The following is a 16,370-nucleotide window of genomic DNA, read 5'->3' on the forward strand; positions in this document are numbered from 1 at the left end:
ACGCTGCTCAGCAGCACGAAGCTCGGCTTCTTCGTCTTCAGCATAGCTGAGGTCCATGGGTTCCGGACCACTCGGCGCGCTAGCGTAAGACGCATTCCACCCAACTCTCGACGACTTAAAGTTGTGTTCCGCATTCAATGCGACGCTCACAGCCTCTTCAAAAGAGCTCGGGTGGGTTCGGAACACCTCCGTCCTGGCAACGCCAGTGCGAAGGCCCTCCATGAACACCGTAACGGTGACTGCTTCCGGCAGTGGGTCCGCAGATATGCCAGCAATGAGCGTTCTCAACTCTTGGACATAGTCCACCAACTCTTTCTTGCTCTGCCTGGTCGCCAGGAAGCGTGAGCGCACGCGATACGCCTCGTTAGGCGGAGCAAACACTCGGGACAATTGCTGTTTCAGCTGGTCCCACGTCGGGAAGGCCACCATGACCGACATCCCGGACGTTAGTGCCCACTCTCTCGCTCGCCCACCGAGCTTCGAGATAGTTAGTGCCACGCGCTGCGACTCCGTCTGGAGTAGAGCTGAGCTCATAGCCATCTCAACCTCACGGGTCCAAAGCATCAAGCTTTCACCCTCCTTGCCTTCGAAGGTCTTCACGCTCAACATGAGCGGCTTGGGTCTTGTCCCCGCGTCGGATGACAAAGCGGGTGCTTGGGGCGCCGCGGCCGTCGCCATCCTCTGCTGGAGGTGCTCTAGCAGAGCATTCTCGTAGCTTGAAAACGCCTCGAGACGCGCGTTCACCGCGTCGGGGCCTTGCTGCGCAAGTTGCGTCACGCCCTCCGGGCCCAGCAAGGACATAAGCTTTTTAAGCGCATCCTGCTGGTTCGGGGGCAAGTGAGCGAACTGCTCCATTCTCCACAGAGGGTCAGTCTATACAGACTCAGGTGTCGGATGACTACAAGTGCTACCAAGTGCAGCAGAGCTGCCGTAGCTTTGCGTCAGAGGAAGCTTAACAGACTCGCAGAGTCTCAGCTTAAGATAACCCGTTCTAATACCAGAACGTACGAGTCCGTACACCGTACGGACTCCAAGAGTCAACCCTTAACTCTTAACTGTGTGAATCTCAAACTGAATGTATTTCCCTTTATTGCGGCCTACGGTGTAAATGTATCCGGTTCACTATCTAGCATAGTGAACCCTAGACATATGCATAATCAGTGGCTCTGAAGCCATGTACTGATTCTCCTACTGGTTTAGGTTCGACAGTGTGTACCCACTTCATAACCCTTCGGGTAACTCTCGTGTAACCCCGTTACAGTGGGCGCCATCAGCTCTCCAGGAGTTCTTATAGCGTTCCATGTCAGAGACGCGCTCACTGACACTCTAATAGAATAGTAGCACAGGGGCACATATGCTCCCTGGCTGGTAAGGTGCAGCAGTACCAGCAGTAGTGCTGCTACTCCGACTTGGAGCCTCCAGTCGTAGGCCATTCCGATGCCAGATTCGGTTTCTACTCTTACAAAAACGATTTAAAAATCTTTTTTTGGGGTGGGGAGTTGTAGGGCTATCGACCAAAGAGACAAAAAATGAATTTGTGACAGCTCTAAACCAGACAACTCAGTAAAAACCGCTTCGACGCATTTTTTATTCGTACTCATGACGCATTTCCAGTCGTTGGAATTCGGAAAAACTGGATATATTACTGAACACGCCAAAAGGTCTGTTAAAACCTCAGGGCTGGCGGCGTCGCGCTTGAAAGACAACAAGTGCAGTGAATTACAGTTTCATTATGCAGTAGAGAGTATCCCTAGGCTCTTTTATTAATTTGGTGCAGTTCAGGCCAGCAGAATGGTCTGCAGGAGCTCAATATCGTCGTTACTCCATGTACATGGATGCTTGTCACCTAAGCTTGAGCCGATCGGTACGTAGCCCAAGTTGTCGCCAACACTGCTGCTTTCATCACTCTCAACGAACTGCTGCACCGCTAGGGACTGGACGTCCGGGGCCCTCTGGAACAAATAAGGGGTGAAGTTGTCGATACCGCTGGGGGTGAATTCGTCGTTGACGCTTGTAATTGGCGACAGTTCGGTGGCTTCCGCGTTACTGAATGACAATACCAGAGACGATCCGATGTTGTTCTGGCTGTCCAGCACGAAAGCTGACGAAGGCTGCAGCACCTGGAAACGGCGTGCAACATTGGCTGGTGTTGATGCTGAAGCAGTGACCGGGTCACAGTTGGAGTTGGTAGAGATCATGTGCGACGCATTGCACTGCGACAGCGGGGTGACAAAAGTCTTCTGCTGCTGCTGTCCTAGGAAGAGCTGCTGGGCCATAATCATCGAAACCTGCTTCTTCAGCAAAGCACGGCGATGCCGGCAGCGAATTGCGTGCACCTTCTGATACTTGCGGTCACTCCGACGTTGATTCAAGTTCTGCTTGATACGGTGCTCCTCACACAGGGAGTGTGCGTCACCATTGCGCTTGAGGGTGCGTTCGTTAAAGCACTTGCCGGTCTTGTACTGGCACTTGCCGAGGTATGGACACTTGGCTGTCGGTTCACCATTGGTAGCGACGTTCATCTGCTCAGCCTTTCGCTTCGACCCTCTTATGGTGGGAGGTCGCTGGCTGTACTGGACCAAGGCGATGGGGGTCGTTATCATTATCGGTAGAGCGTAGAAAGAAGAGAAATCGGAACTGATCTCTGCTGGGTGCGACAATGTGAAGATACATAGCGCGGCCCAAAGCACCGTGGTATGGGGAGGGTGCTGTGCCAGTTTTTCGTACGGCAGATGGCTGATGCAATGCCGCAATAGAAGACGCGGCCGCTCACAGGCGAATTGCGCGTGTGCCGTTGATCGCTGTAAAGTCCTTCCGCACGCTAACTGTCCATGTAGGAATACACGTATTGCGGCCAAACCTTTATTAATAGTCCAAGTATCCACCAGTATTATTCAAACACTATCCATGTTTTGGCTTCGACAACGATGCACGCTAGAATCCTCGGGCGCGGAGACTGGCACCCCAGTAGTAGAAACAAAGGCTTCGCAACTCGATCTAGCGCCCAAGTCGCAATAGAAGACAGAGCAAAATCGACGCAAGATTTAAAGGTTTCCAGCATTATGCGCCTTCTTGACCTCCGTGGACGACGATTCGATGGCAGTTGCACTGGAACGACCGTGATGGCCGTTAATATATATTTGTACTTTAATTTTACAAATTAAATATTCGTTATATCGTTTACGAGGAATGCAATGAAGTATTGTGCCTTGCATGCTTTCTGACGTAATTCGTTGTTTTAGCAAATCACGGTGATTAGCCCATCATTGAGTTAGGAGGCTAACTCGTCGATTTAAGATAGAATAGCTGCTAAGACAACGAGTTAACGTTGAGTTATGCTCACTTTCGTTGAATGGCTGGAGTAAATCCGACAATACTACGGCCCTGACATTCTAATTCTAACTCGCTCGCTTTGTCTGATTGCTTTCTAGTCGATGATTGACATGCGTTGGCGATCTATCATACTAAACTACGTCTGCAATATTGAAGAACATCCCTGTTTTTATATCGAGGAGCTGCAAGCAGCTTTAAAGTCAGCGTTTCCTGCACTACCAAACATTTCTAGTAGAAATTTTCTACAGCTACTATATGCCGTGCTCTGAAATTCGAGCTTGGTTTAACGCGCAAGGCCACGACGAAGAGAGCGAAAGAAAACGTCCCCGCCGAAATCGGTGCTTACTATTATGCAAGGAGTTTGGCGCCATTCTATCGGGGACCTTATCAGTTTGTTTTCTTGCAGCGACAACCGATTTATTCTTGCAGTGGCAACCGCTCCGTTCTTGCTCTGCGTTGTGCTTGGTATTGGCGGTTGATTAGCTTAACTTTAACTTAGACTTAGGCTGCGAGATATGATCACCGGGAAGGATTTGCTCGTTGGTTTAGAGCCCTTAATCGCATGCCAAAGTTCGTGCAAAGCACAATAAATGTTGAGGCCATTTATTAAGATTGTCAATTTCATGTAGCACTTGCCTTGTTGTTTCAGGGCAGACAACGATTGTCCGATGACCACTGAAGCACAAGGACTCAACAAGTCAAAGCGCTGTGGCATGAGCAACAGTGATGATTTGGCCGTTAAGCAGCGGTGGGCCGCCCACTGGGCGGACATTCCACTGCCGTTCGGAGTCACCAATTTGTTGAAGCGCTGCCGTTTCATTTCCTAGTCGCCATCAGCTGTTTTGCTAACGTTGCATTAGCGCTAACTGTGGTCGCCGAAAGCGATCCAAACGATACCCAGTGCGAAATTGTACATGTACGCCACTACCGATGCGCTCTCTTCTGCAGATTCACTACATCTATAAACTGTACTCGGGACGGTTTGGCGCGCCGACGCTTGTTACGCTCATTCTCATTATAATAACCTGTAAATAATTTTAGACTCATGCTTGTCCACAGAAAATGGACCATTGACATTTGATCGGTCATGTGCGCCGGCGTTCACCCTCGCGTCACTTGACTGGTACAGCAGCGGAGCAGCCACAACGATCATCGAAACACTGTCAATTGATGATGTCAATACCCTCTAACCATTAACTCGTCATCTGGTGGGCGGGCACGAATTGTTGCCTTGCCTATCCAACGGCCCTGACTCACGTCAGAAGATCCGCTGGAAATACTGCAGGAAACGCTGTGATTACCGATGGTCGATCGCCAACGCCGTCTGTACCTGCCGAACAGATCTGCGAAACGAAGTGGAGTTCGTCGGGCTTACAGTTCTAGAAGTTCCCGAGGCCGTGGCTACTCGGAACTCGTTTAAAGATTTGTTTTGTGTACATGTAGCAGAGTCCTTCGGCAATTCCAAGGAGTGCCCCGCGTCAAGTGATCACCAGCAGAACTTTTAGAACCGACAAGAATACGATAGAGGTGGTTGCAGGAAAAGATGCCCACGATATTGAAGCCAAATAAATATTTAACGCGGCAAAAAATGAGTGTCTACTAAAAATACAAGATAGCACGTATTTTTTCGTTATGCTTGGCTGCACAGTCAAGCTAGCTATCGCCGACGAAGCGAATGCGTTACTGACTGTTTAGCGCTCTGGCTTCGGGGTTTTGATGGTGGTTCTAGAACTACGCACTCCGTATCGTGTTGCATTTGGTTCAGCAAGGCAAGCTCGCCTCGAAGTTCTTGTGTTCTGATATGCTGCGCTCCTTCCTGTAAGCTCCGGTCCAACTGCACCTTGAGACCACTTCGGATGCCTTCTTCTTCCCAAATCTCACGCGCTCGCGCCCAAAACAACCGTTCAATACGCTGAAAACTCTCTCGTACTTGTATCTTTTGGCTAGCGCAGTTCGCCAAGACGGTCTCGGGAGATATCTGCTGCAGCTGCTCGCCAGTACTATTTGCGAGAGCATTCTCCTCCTGCTGGGAATCCATAAAAGCTGGCGGTCCATTTGCTGCGAAAAAGCTGTTATGCCGATCCGAGGCTGGTACTGTCAGGGGGAACGCGGAAACTGCCGAGCCAACACTGTCGAATGCCGCACTATAGATGAAGTCCTGAAATGCGCCAGGCGAAAGACTTGATACTGGTGATGTCAGCGAAACTGGAATAAAACTTTCTGAAAATTTCACAGCAAGCGGGGCAGGAGGTGTGGCAACGCGAATCTGTATGATAAACTCCGGCACAACCGCATCCGGGTACCGCACCAAATACTCTTCCTGTAGCATCAAACAAAATCGCCGTGAGTTTTCAGTTTTAAATAAATATTTCTCGCAAAAACGTACTTCGTTGGTGAAGTGGAGTGCACCGATCGTTGGGTCATCAGGGAAAACAGCGCTTGTGTTGTCCATCGCTCGAATGGTCTTCCCTATGGCGACTCGACAGAGTCCGAGGTACAGTACAGGGGGTGGCTGGTCTTTCGGAGAGGCTGTCATGGCCGACCGCATCTCCTCCAACGTGCTGTATCTGCTGAAGCGCCGGGGAAAGTGGAGTGAAGTGCTATCACTCACATTCGAACGTGCTCGAAACGCCATGTTGGTCCCCGGAGCATCATCACGATCCTGTAGTAGCCTACAAACTCATTGGAAAAGCGTCCGTGAAACCTTTTGCGCGAGAGAAGCGATATTATGCCTGGTACGTACACAGAACGATTGAAGATCTTGGCTTCCGCCCCCTGTGAGTCTACGAAACGCGGTTCCTCTCCGCTCGGTGACGCGTGCATCCCGTACGCAACGCAGCGCTCTACACTTTCTGCTGGGACGCTACAAAACAGCCCCTTCATCTTGATATCAGCAGTCGTCTGGGCTAGTGACGTGGTGAATCTCTGGAAGTTGCTCAGTAGCACCCGGTTCTCGATCTTGTAGACTTCGAGCACTTCCAGAGACTGCTCAGGCGACGTGAAGAAGCGCTTCTTGATGTTCTCCGTCGCCGCCTTGACGCAGCGCTTACGCTGTGCGTCAGACGGCGGCAGTCGCCACATTCGAACTTGCCCTGACGTCTCGCTCTCGAGCTGCAACGCAAAAGAACTGCACAATGAACAATCGTTAGCTCCCACCATTGATTTCCACTGTAACTCATAGAGACGCACTTGAACTGGTATAGCAACTTGGTGAGTGCCCGCTGGTCTCGACACTTGGCTTCCTCGCGTTCACTCCACGCCGCAATGTACCGACGTTCAGCTTGGAGTAGCGCGTACAAATGCAATATGTTGCTCGTTACGTGCTGCTTGTAGGCTTTTTCAAGCCTCTGGAACTGCTGCGAGTACCGATCCAGCGCACCCGAAGCAGGATGTACCGCCGGCGAGAGGTGACCCGCTATCAAATCTACACTCGCGCTGTCGTGCGACGCCACGGCGTCTTGCACAGCGCCCCAACGCTTCACTGCGCAGCGCTTCCGCTGTCGAATCTGCCGTCGCAACTTGCGAGCGAACGACAGTTTGGAGTCGCTGGGCTGTACGAGACGCTGCATCGCTCTCGGACCGTCCTCCTGAAGATGCAGCAGCTTCTGCAAGAAGGGGTGAGCGCCGTGGAGCGTCCCGTGGGGCTCACAAAGCTCCGCATTGTTGACTCGAACGAACAGTTCGCCGCTCTGGATGCCCTGAACCCGCTCGATCCTCTTGTACTGCTGCATGTGCCTGGTATCCGCCTGCATTGCTGTTGTTGTCAGTATGCTCGCGAAACGACACATGCGATCACCGAAAAGATACAATTTCATAATGGATACATACATGTACATGCACGTCTACAGCCCCGTTGGAGAGCTCAAGCTTTGAACTGAGCCTGCCTTGGAGATGCTCGAGCCAGAGGGGAGGAGAGGTGTGGGCAGGCGAGACGGTTGGCGCTCTTCTTCTTCGTGGGCGCGTTTGCGGGCCTGACGGATCCACCGCAGCATGTTGGACCGGATGAACAGGCCACTGAGGTAGTGCTGCGTGAGCTTGGCCCGATGCAGCATCTTGACACAGGTGCGCACCTCGTGCCACATCCGATCCAGCTTCTCCTGCAGCGCCGCAGTGTGTGCTGAGCTCGTGGCCTGGCGTTTGGCGAATGGCTGCTGTACTTGGAGTTGCTGGAGCAGTGGGGGAGTGCTGGCCACGAGCTTCTCGATCAACGCGCTCTGCTTCTTGAGGATGGTCTTGGTGGCCTTCTTCTGGTGAGCAGCTTCGAGTTGGTGCACCACATCCGAGCGCACACTGCGCCAATACCTCGCCAGGTCCTCGACCTCTCGTTGCGTGGACACAACATTGGCGTGGCCCACAGACAGCCGCAAGTCCTGCAGGTCTCGCTCATCCAGGCTGACTTCCGGTAGGTGAGTGTCGAAGGCGCGGAGCTGGTACGCGCGCGTCACGCGCATGAACATTTCCAAGTTCATGAACTCCTGGCCAGCGTCGCCGAAGACCAGACGACACTCCCGCGCAGAGATTCGACCCGCACTGACCCCCGTGACAATCTTGACGAACTCGTCCACCCCTATCCGGTCTCCGCCCAAATCATTTGCAGCAAATGCCTGGCGATACCGCTGCAAAATAAGCACAACAACCAACGTGTTAGACGTGATATATGCACCCAAGTCGCATTGTAAAGCATCCATCTTACCTCCTCTGTTTGGTGGGTCTTGGCCGTCCACTGCTTCAGGAAGATGCTCATGACATCGTCCAGTTCGACGAATCGGGTCGTTCCTTCAGTATGGTCGACGATGATTTCGACAGTGCTTTCGTCACTCGATTCGCCAGCAACCTCTGCAACTGGCAGGTCAGTCATTCCCAGTAGTGATGTCGCTTTGATACGGGGAAGGCCTTCAATCTCGGCACGCAGCAAACGTATCGCTGTCTCCGTGAGTGAAAACGTGAAGAGTGCGTTCGTGACAGCCAAAGCGTGATGAACGTCGATCGGACAGCTTCCGCTCGGGGTTTCGTCCAAGCGCTTTCCTGACTGGAAGATTCTCATTTGGCCATAGAATAAATGGGCGAGGGCGTGCATGTAGTAGAGGAACACGTCGTAGCTCGGTGGTCCTGCTTCATACGCGTCCGATGTCTTCACATCCCCCAATCCACAGGCTGAGGCGAAGAAAGCCACGCGCGGATCGTCTTGAAACGCGACCAACCCGTTCAGCAGATTCTCGAGACGTGCACCTACCGCCGCCGGTGCATTATATCGAGCAATCAAGTAGTCGCATACGAACGGAGCAACAGACCAAAGGCTTGCGTTCTCTAGTTGCAAGTGATCCGTCTTGAGAAAATCGAGCCAGATATCCAGAACCAACGCCTTCACCCGTGGCTTGGACAGAGAGGGCAACGATTCTCTTGCTCCCTCAGCATCTTCTCTCGACTGTAGAGCAGAGTGGGCTCGTAGGTAGAGCTGCCACATCAAGGGCACCTCGCCGCCTCTGGCGATGAGAATCTTCTCGCTGGTACTGTTGTCACCGCTTGACATTGGTGGAGCCTGGAATCCGCTGGTCTCACCGCTTCGGAGTTGACGCTTCCTCCCTGTTGTTAGCGCCGACGGAGTAGGTTTCTTCGCCCGGGCAGGACGCAGCAGCGTCCGGCCTTTGTTGTCTTTATTGCCCCGGTCTTGCATGGATGAAGCGACCATAGCGGGACTAGCAGGAGTCGCTGCTGCCGCCCCGGTCTGACACAACAAGAATCGACGCGGGTTGTACCCGATAACAGCGATCTGAGGTGCAACAACGGCACCAAAGACAGTAGATCGACCGTGTAGATAAATGCACTGATGCTCCTTTCTGCGCGCAGTAGCCTCTCGCTGCTTTGCTTGCTCCACGTCCGACGCAGAGAGGGCTCGATCTAACGCTGCAAGGTCCAAAACGGCAGTGGTGCCATCCATGACGGCTGTTAGTAGCCGTAGCAGCGTGTCACCGCCTTCAACGTGATTAGTCTGTAAGCGTAGAAGAAGAAGAAAGCGTTAGACGATGGCCAAAGCATGTTAGAAGCCACCTTACGTACCCGTTGAACGACGCTCTGACGTAGCAGTGCATCGCTGGAAGACACCATATCTACGAAGAACGGCGCCCATACATCGATATTGCCCAAGAAGACTTCCTGTAGCACGTTCGGATCCATAGCGGTCAGACACGCTACGAGGTGCGGAGACGCTTGGAGCTCATGAAGTAGATCACGGTTTGGACGGGCGGGAGAATCGTCGCCGCTGTTCTCGCTGTGGCTTTCACGATACTGAAAAATCTCACGGAGGACAGACAGCACAGCGGACTGGTCTTCCAGCGCAAGACGCTCAAGAGTTGCCACCGACGCTCGTGAGATGAAGTTCTGGACGCCCGGGGTCTGCTGAAGTAGCAGCATGAGCTGGAAGAAAGCCGACACATCGCCCCGCTGGTGCATTTTAATGAACAGCAATTGTAGCGGCTTGGGATGCTCAAGCAACAGATCAGTCAGATCGTTCAAATGGGACGTGAACCACTCGAGTAGCAGCAACGCTCCCTGCTCCAGTGACTCACCAGACGGCAATGCCATAGCCAGCTCCTCAGCAGCAATCGACAGCTTCCTCAGTCTGTTTACCGGCAGAAAAACTTCGTGGCCACCGGCGATACCGGTGGATTTCCACAGTAATTGAACTCCCCTGTGCTTTTGAACAAGTCCGTCCAAGAAATCACAAGCTTTAGGGTCCAACGACAGGAAGCGCTTCACTGCGTCAGGGAACTTCGTGATAGCGAAGAGCAACATACCCGGATTCAGCGCCATGGCGCTAAGAAGCGTCTCCGGACTACGGTTCACTGCATTGACCAGCAGTTCGGGGTTGCGACGCTGTCCAGAAATGATGGCAGTCATCAGCTCCGTGAGTTTGCGCTCGTCGTCGGAGCGAATACTTTCAAGCTCCACTCGCTTGTCACGTGCATCCTCGCATCGGTGGAATCGCTCTTGAATCGGCTCCGATGGCTCCACATACGTGCACAGCAGGTCTCGAAGCTTAACGCGAGCTTCCATCACTATTCTCTCCCCAATTTCCTCCCAATTGCTGCCGGGCTCACCATTGTGCTCTTCAAGGGCAGCTACTTGCTGCTGTTCGATCTCGCAGAGTAAATCAAAGACGTCTTCGCACGTGCGAAGGACGTCACTGTGAGATGCAAGAAGTTGCTCTGGTAGGATTCCGGAGCTCACCGGCCGGGAACGCCCTTGGTTGGGAGACAAGTGGATTTGACTCAAGCGCCCGTAGCCTGGACTTGATGAGACCAGCGCGCCCAACAGAACCTGCGGGATCGACGTCTTGGGTTCTGCAGCAGCGTAAGGCAAGTCCCCAGAGTCTCCACTTAGCAGTATGGTGCGTGCGCGGGCTCGAGAACCGCGAAGCTTTCCTAGCGCTCGTGGGGCTGTAGGTGTCAAGCCGACGTGTCTTCCTGGGGCTGACGGTTTGTTTGCGCCAGACTCGTTGATGATTCCGAGTTGTGAGGCCAGGTTTAAGTTTCGCCGAGAGAGTTGGCGCTGGTGGTGGATCAACTCGGAGACATAAGTCTCCTCCAGCGCATGCAGCACGCTCTTGAGTGTAGCGGCCGCCTGCGTGGTCGAGATGGATGGGTCGAGTGTCTTGTACGCTAGCCGCTTTTCTTCTGTGCTTAGTCGTTGCCACACCAGAATCACGAGGCGGACACGTTCTTGGAGCACGAGGCTCGCGAGAGCAGCCCCTCGCTTCCTCGTCTCGTTCCACGTCATGGACTCTGGGCTAGTATCACTAGCATCACTGTCTGGTGCCTCAACTCGGAGGAGCTGGTTAGCTGACGCCTGCGTCGTGGCGGTTGCATTCCAAAGAACAAGAAGCAGCTCGTCGTCGAGTACGGGCGCCAGCATCTCAGTCACAGCGCTAACACGACGGGACAGATCCATTTGCTGCAGTAGCTGACCGACGCCAGCCGCACTCAGCTGATCAAACACGTGCTGCTCCGCCAGCTCACGCAGTTTCACCAGCTTCGTAATCTCCTCATCCTGTGTGGTTATTTGCTTGTTCTGGCGCCATACAACTTGCGCGTACTGCTCTTGCTTTTCGAATTCCTGGTCTGGATCATACTGCGTGTACACCGAATTCGCTAGCCCACCAACAAGCACGCTCCGGAGCAGTGTCGATGCTCCGCACGCTGCGAGGATTTTGTCCGTGGCTTCCAGGCACAGAGCCGTGCAGATGGGATTCACACTCCCAGCATCAGGGTTTCCGAAGCGGCCGCGCTCAGAGTGTCGGAGCAACGCTTGCCAGACACGCGCCATCTTGGTCTCCTGCGTCATCGAGGGATCCTCGAATCGCTCTGCTCGCCGCGATACCGTGCTGTAAAGGATTTCGTCCAGATCTACCACTGCTCGCTGCTGCACCGTGTTGTTCAGCTCTGACCCATTGAGAGCTGGGAAGTCCGACGCAGCAGTGACAGCGCGGGGGGCATCGCGTCGACGCCGAGGAGGACGAGCTTCCACGAAGTTGAAGCTTGGTAAAGTGACGCCGACGTTGGTGGCCCGGTCCAGTGTTCGGTCTTTCCTCAGGAGAAGTCGTCGCGGGGCCATCCCTACAAAATCAGCATGCCTGGTTGATAACTTGAGCGCGACCGGTACATTGCGATGCGATGCTGCCGATTAGACAGAAATACTGGCAAGTGTCGATAATTTTGGCGACAAACACTGGGGTTGAAAGAGAATGGGGACTGTATAGGAAAACAGTGGAAGCTACAGCAGCATCGAACACGCTCGGCTGGTAGATAGATGGTCGGGCGACACATTCACTCACAGGGCCACATCAAAACATCAGCACTATAGAACAGCAGCCTGCCGCGGCTTCATGCGCTTCTTCAGCTTGGCTAGCTCCAATGCCATCAACTCCTGTGACCATGCACGCAGCGACTCGACCATCTTCTTCTTGAGGAATTCTTCAGCCACCGCGTTGCCATCTTCGCGTGAGATGTCGTCCATGTCTGTGTAGGAGGCCCCAGCGAGGACAACAGCAGTATCCCTTGCACTGTCGCCGCTGCTGCTACTGGTGTTTCCATTCATATCCCCGAAGCCGCCCATGCCTCCGCCGTCTCTTTCCAGATAGGTAGACAGGTCCTTGAAAAAGCCAGCCATATCCTTGGCACCGTTAGGAAAGAGAACGCGCATGCGCTCAACCGCTTCGTTGTCCTTCTTCCTCTTCTCAGCCTCCTGAATCTCCATTGACACCGTGGCCCGTTCCGAGTGTTCCTTGCGGTTGCGCAGACTGCGCACCCATCCATTCGACCCTCGGAAGTCTTCGATGCCGAGCTCTTCAGCATAGCGCTTGCCCACGTCACGGATGAGCGTGTCGGAAACAGTCCCGTTCTTCTCCCGGTTCATGTCGAACCAGTTCTCCACCAGCCGGTTGAGCTTGTCGAACCTCGACTTCTTGTTGATGTGCTTCGAGCAGCCCGAGACGTTGTCCTTGTAGTAGGCCTTCTTGAACTCTTCCTTGCGCTTCAAGATACGGCTCACCGTGCTCTTGTTGAGACCGAACTGCTCCGCGAGTCGGATGCCGTTCACGACCTCCTTGCCGTGCTGGCCCGACATGGCCCCGCCCTCCCGCTTGCTGCGGCTGGACGAGCTCTTGGGGTCGTACTGGTACTGCTCGGCCACTTCGATGATGCGGATCTTGGTCTGCAGGTCGATGCTCACGTTGGTGCCCTGCTTCCGCTTCTTGCCCGTCTTGGTCGAGCTGGACATTATGTCCACCACCTGAGACGAGGCAGTTGGCCGTCCCGTATTCGAGTCGTACTTACCGGTTGTACCGGTATCACTCGGTACGTTAAGGTTAATTGCGTCTGTTAAGCGTCGATATTCGTCATTAGACTTCTGCACCTCGGCGTTAAAATCGCCCGCGGCGCTCTCGCTCTCGCTCTGGAAGTACTGCTGCACGCTCAGCTGCTGGCGGCTCGCGGCCCTAGGCGACGACGTCAAAGGCAGCAGCGTCGGGGACGTGGGCAGCGTCAGCGGCATGGCCAGCGGCTCGCCGCTCTGCTCGGCGCCGTCATGTGCGAAGCCGTCGAAGCTCGCGGCCGCGTCCGCCGTCTGCGACTTGGATTGCGAGCGCCTCTCTGCGTCCTCCACGTCCCCGAGCGTCAGCTCCAGCATCTCGTCGGCATGAGCAGAGGCGGCGGACGCGTCCATCGTGGCGCTAGGCGGTTGCTGGTTGAATGGTCGCTGGTTGTTCTTTCGGGGAAGGGGGAAACTGCGATATGACATGTTGTATGCTGTTAGATAGGTGGATGACAATCACTCTGCAACTTCAACTGTTGACTTGAAGCCGCCGCGCAACCTCCGCCGGTGCGCACTGGAGCAGCCCCAGGTACTGCGTGAGGAGCTTCTGGAAGGCGGCGTCTCGCTCTTGCTGCGTCATGCCAACGCTGAGCTTCACGTCCAGCGCGTCGTTGTCGGTAGGGGCTTCGCGGTCGCTCTCATCGTCGCTGAGATCGGAGCATGGGTCGGCCATAGCGACGCGAGTCTTGACGCGCAGCCGGCGACGCCTCCCACCGTCCGAGTCCTCGTCGCTGGAACCGTAGGAGAACGCAGTCACGTCGCCTGGGTTGGCGTTGAAGTCGCTGTCGTCGCCCACTTGCTTGGTGCTGCGAGTCGCGTGACTCTTCCGCCTCCACATCCCTCGCCCCGTCTTCTGCTGTTCGAGCTCACTTGCGTCTGTGGATTGTCGTCGACTATCTTCTGCAGCAGCGACAGCAGCAGCAGCCTCCTCTTCGTTCTGTAGCTGCGCCAGCAACGACCGTCGGCGCGTGAGCTCGCGCTCGCGACTCGCCAGAGTCAGACGCCGGAACTCCTCGTTCAGCTCCTGACTCTTTTTGCTGTTGTCGTCGCCGGGACTCTCGACTGGTACGTTGTCCTCGATGTCGCCATCTGCGTCACCGGTCTCAGGTCGTTCGTCTTCGCTATCGTCTCCGTGGTTGTCGCTGTGATGGCTGGCGGCAGCGTCGTCTTCATCCCCTTCCTCTTCTTCGTCGCCCTCCGCAACTGTGAAGACCGTGTCCGGTCGCTCTTTAATCACTGACGAACTGCCATTTCTTCGAAGCGCAGCCGCGGGAGGCGCACGCCCAGCGATGATGGACATGCGCCTCTGATGCGGGGGCTTCGACTTGTAGCCCACGCGATCGCGGATCTGCGCCAAGGCCAACTCGGGCAGCTCTCCGCCGCGCTTCCACATTTGCTTGTTTGTGTCCGGTGCTGGGGCGTCTGGAAGTTGATCGCCGCTTTCGTCAGCTAACAGATCCGATCGATCGACGGTTTGGCGACGAGCTGCTGCCCGGGTTCGACGCAGTAGCAACGGCAGTTCGCTACGCTTTTCCGTTCGTCTTTTTGGGTATTTGGCTGACGGGGGTCCGATCGTCTCAATTGGATCTGTCTGTTCATTTTCAACGGGCTGACACCGAGGACCTCGAAGCCGTCTCCGGTGTGGTTGCTGAAAGCGTCTGACAGGACGGTGCGGGATTGCTAGTTCTTGTGGGGTCACCACCGTTGTCGAGCGCTGCCACTCTTTAGCAGCCTTGCCAGGTTCAGTTAATGGTTCTTCAGGCGGTCCCGATAATGGAGAGTAAACCATTGTTCCTTTCCGTATAACCACCATGCGCTGGATATTTACGCCTGATTAAGATTGAACACAAGTGTCATGAATACGTGAAGATGTTTCAACCCAGGAAATGATCAGGTACGCTTACCTTTCGATCCATAGATGAAATAACCCGGCTTATTTGAGCTGTTGTCTTGCTGATCCTTGCTGTCTTGATTGTCGGTGTTCAGCAGCTCATTTGCTCTTGTGCTTTGTTCGTTTCCTCCAGTAATGCTCCGAAGTCTGGCAATTGTTGTTCGTCTCGATCCTGCACGGGGCGTTTCCATGGGTGTGGTTCCAAGTTTCTCGGGTGTTTTCGGTCGAGGCGGAGCAGATGGGAGCTGGTTCAGCTCCGGTTCGTGGGAACCAATAAACGCTCGTGCAATGTGAGCAAATGAGGCGTCTTTTCTTTCGGCGCCGCTGAAATCAAGATCATACAGATGCTTCCTTTCTGGAGCAACACTGGACTGGGATTTCTTGCTTCTATCAGCGTCGACAAAGGGGGCCATCAAGCTTAATTGGCCAGCGCCAGTGTAGGGCCCCGTATGATTGTGCAGGGTAGCATCAAACGGCAAGGACGATGGCGGTCTTACCACCGAGGTACTCCGATTCGTGGGCGGTCGAGAAACATTCCTCCTCGGTGCCGTAGTCTCACGACGCGACATGCGGCTACTCACTGGGGCATCGGGCACTGCAGACTTGTTGACAGACACCACAACTTTTATCCTGGGAGTTGGAGTTGCCGACGTCATCGAGCTTGATGACCTCGCAGAATTAAGTCGACGATCATTTCTGTCTTCGATCTCGAGATTGTCGTTGTTACCGACTTCAGCCTCATCGTCTGACCACGACTCCCAATTGTCTTCCATCGGTGGCAGTACTACTGGTGGCATCGGATCGCTGGCAGGTTCCTCTTCTAACGTTGTGGTTGCCTCGCTGTCCCCGGGTGGCTCTTGTACGGCGACGTCGGCTGCCACTGTGTCCATGAACGATTTCCACGCTGCCTCTACATCTGTGGTGTCATCATCGCTGTCAGGACTATTTGCCCCGGTGTCTCGAGATGGTCGCGGTCTACTTCGTGGAGTTGGCGATGGTGGCTTGACCCTGTCACTGAAGACGGAGGAAGTACTATCACGAGTACTGCTGCGATGAGTTGAGACATCGTTGGGAGATATCAGCGGGGATATTAGCTTTCGTTTTTCATTGGCATCTCCAGACTGCTCCTGGCTTTCAGATGGTGTCAGCTGCCTAGGTGGATCTTTTGGGTTCTCAATTGCCGTATTGGGTTTCGTGACGGCGGCAGAAATCACTGCTGACCGCACTGTACTCGAACGTTTGAGCGTCTTAGTGGTTTTCCGCTTTCCCGCTTCCGATG

The 16,370-nt window shown here is 54.3% G+C and overlaps 4 protein-coding genes across 4 annotated transcripts; all 4 read right to left on the reverse strand.

The window, feature by feature from the left end:
* Window positions 1-1,778: 1,778 nt before the first annotated feature.
* On the reverse strand, window positions 1,779-2,603 carry PHYSODRAFT_252155 (hypothetical protein; the record flags this gene model as incomplete). The annotated part of the gene is made up of 1 exon (XM_009527129.1): window positions 1,779-2,603. One exon carries the CDS (start codon window positions 2,601-2,603, stop codon window positions 1,779-1,781), a length of 825 nt encoding a protein of 274 aa, XP_009525424.1.
* A 3,269-nt stretch (window positions 2,604-5,872) lies between these two features.
* On the reverse strand, window positions 5,873-7,064 carry PHYSODRAFT_491242 (hypothetical protein; the record flags this gene model as incomplete). Its single annotated transcript, XM_009527130.1, has 3 exons — window positions 5,873-6,005; window positions 6,077-6,460; window positions 6,523-7,064. Coding segments are annotated over 3 exons (1,059 nt in total), but the record flags the coding sequence as incomplete, so codon positions are not given.
* A 111-nt stretch (window positions 7,065-7,175) lies between these two features.
* PHYSODRAFT_496603 (hypothetical protein) lies at window positions 7,176-11,943 on the reverse strand (the record flags this gene model as incomplete). Its single annotated transcript, XM_009527131.1, has 5 exons — window positions 7,176-7,949; window positions 8,027-9,000; window positions 9,064-9,322; window positions 9,391-11,735; window positions 11,835-11,943. The coding sequence occupies 5 exons, from the start codon at window positions 11,941-11,943 to the stop codon at window positions 7,176-7,178; spliced, it is 4,461 nt and encodes a 1,486-aa protein (XP_009525426.1).
* A 243-nt stretch (window positions 11,944-12,186) lies between these two features.
* On the reverse strand, window positions 12,187-13,551 carry PHYSODRAFT_314217 (hypothetical protein; the record flags this gene model as incomplete). Its single annotated transcript, XM_009527132.1, has 1 exon — window positions 12,187-13,551. The coding sequence occupies one exon, from the start codon at window positions 13,549-13,551 to the stop codon at window positions 12,187-12,189; it is 1,365 nt and encodes a 454-aa protein (XP_009525427.1).
* Window positions 13,552-16,370: the final 2,819 nt, after the last annotated feature.

Source organism: Phytophthora sojae (assembly GCF_000149755.1).
Source record: "Phytophthora sojae unplaced genomic scaffold PHYSOscaffold_3, whole genome shotgun sequence".
Lineage (NCBI taxonomy): Eukaryota > Oomycota > Peronosporomycetes > Peronosporales > Peronosporaceae > Phytophthora > Phytophthora sojae.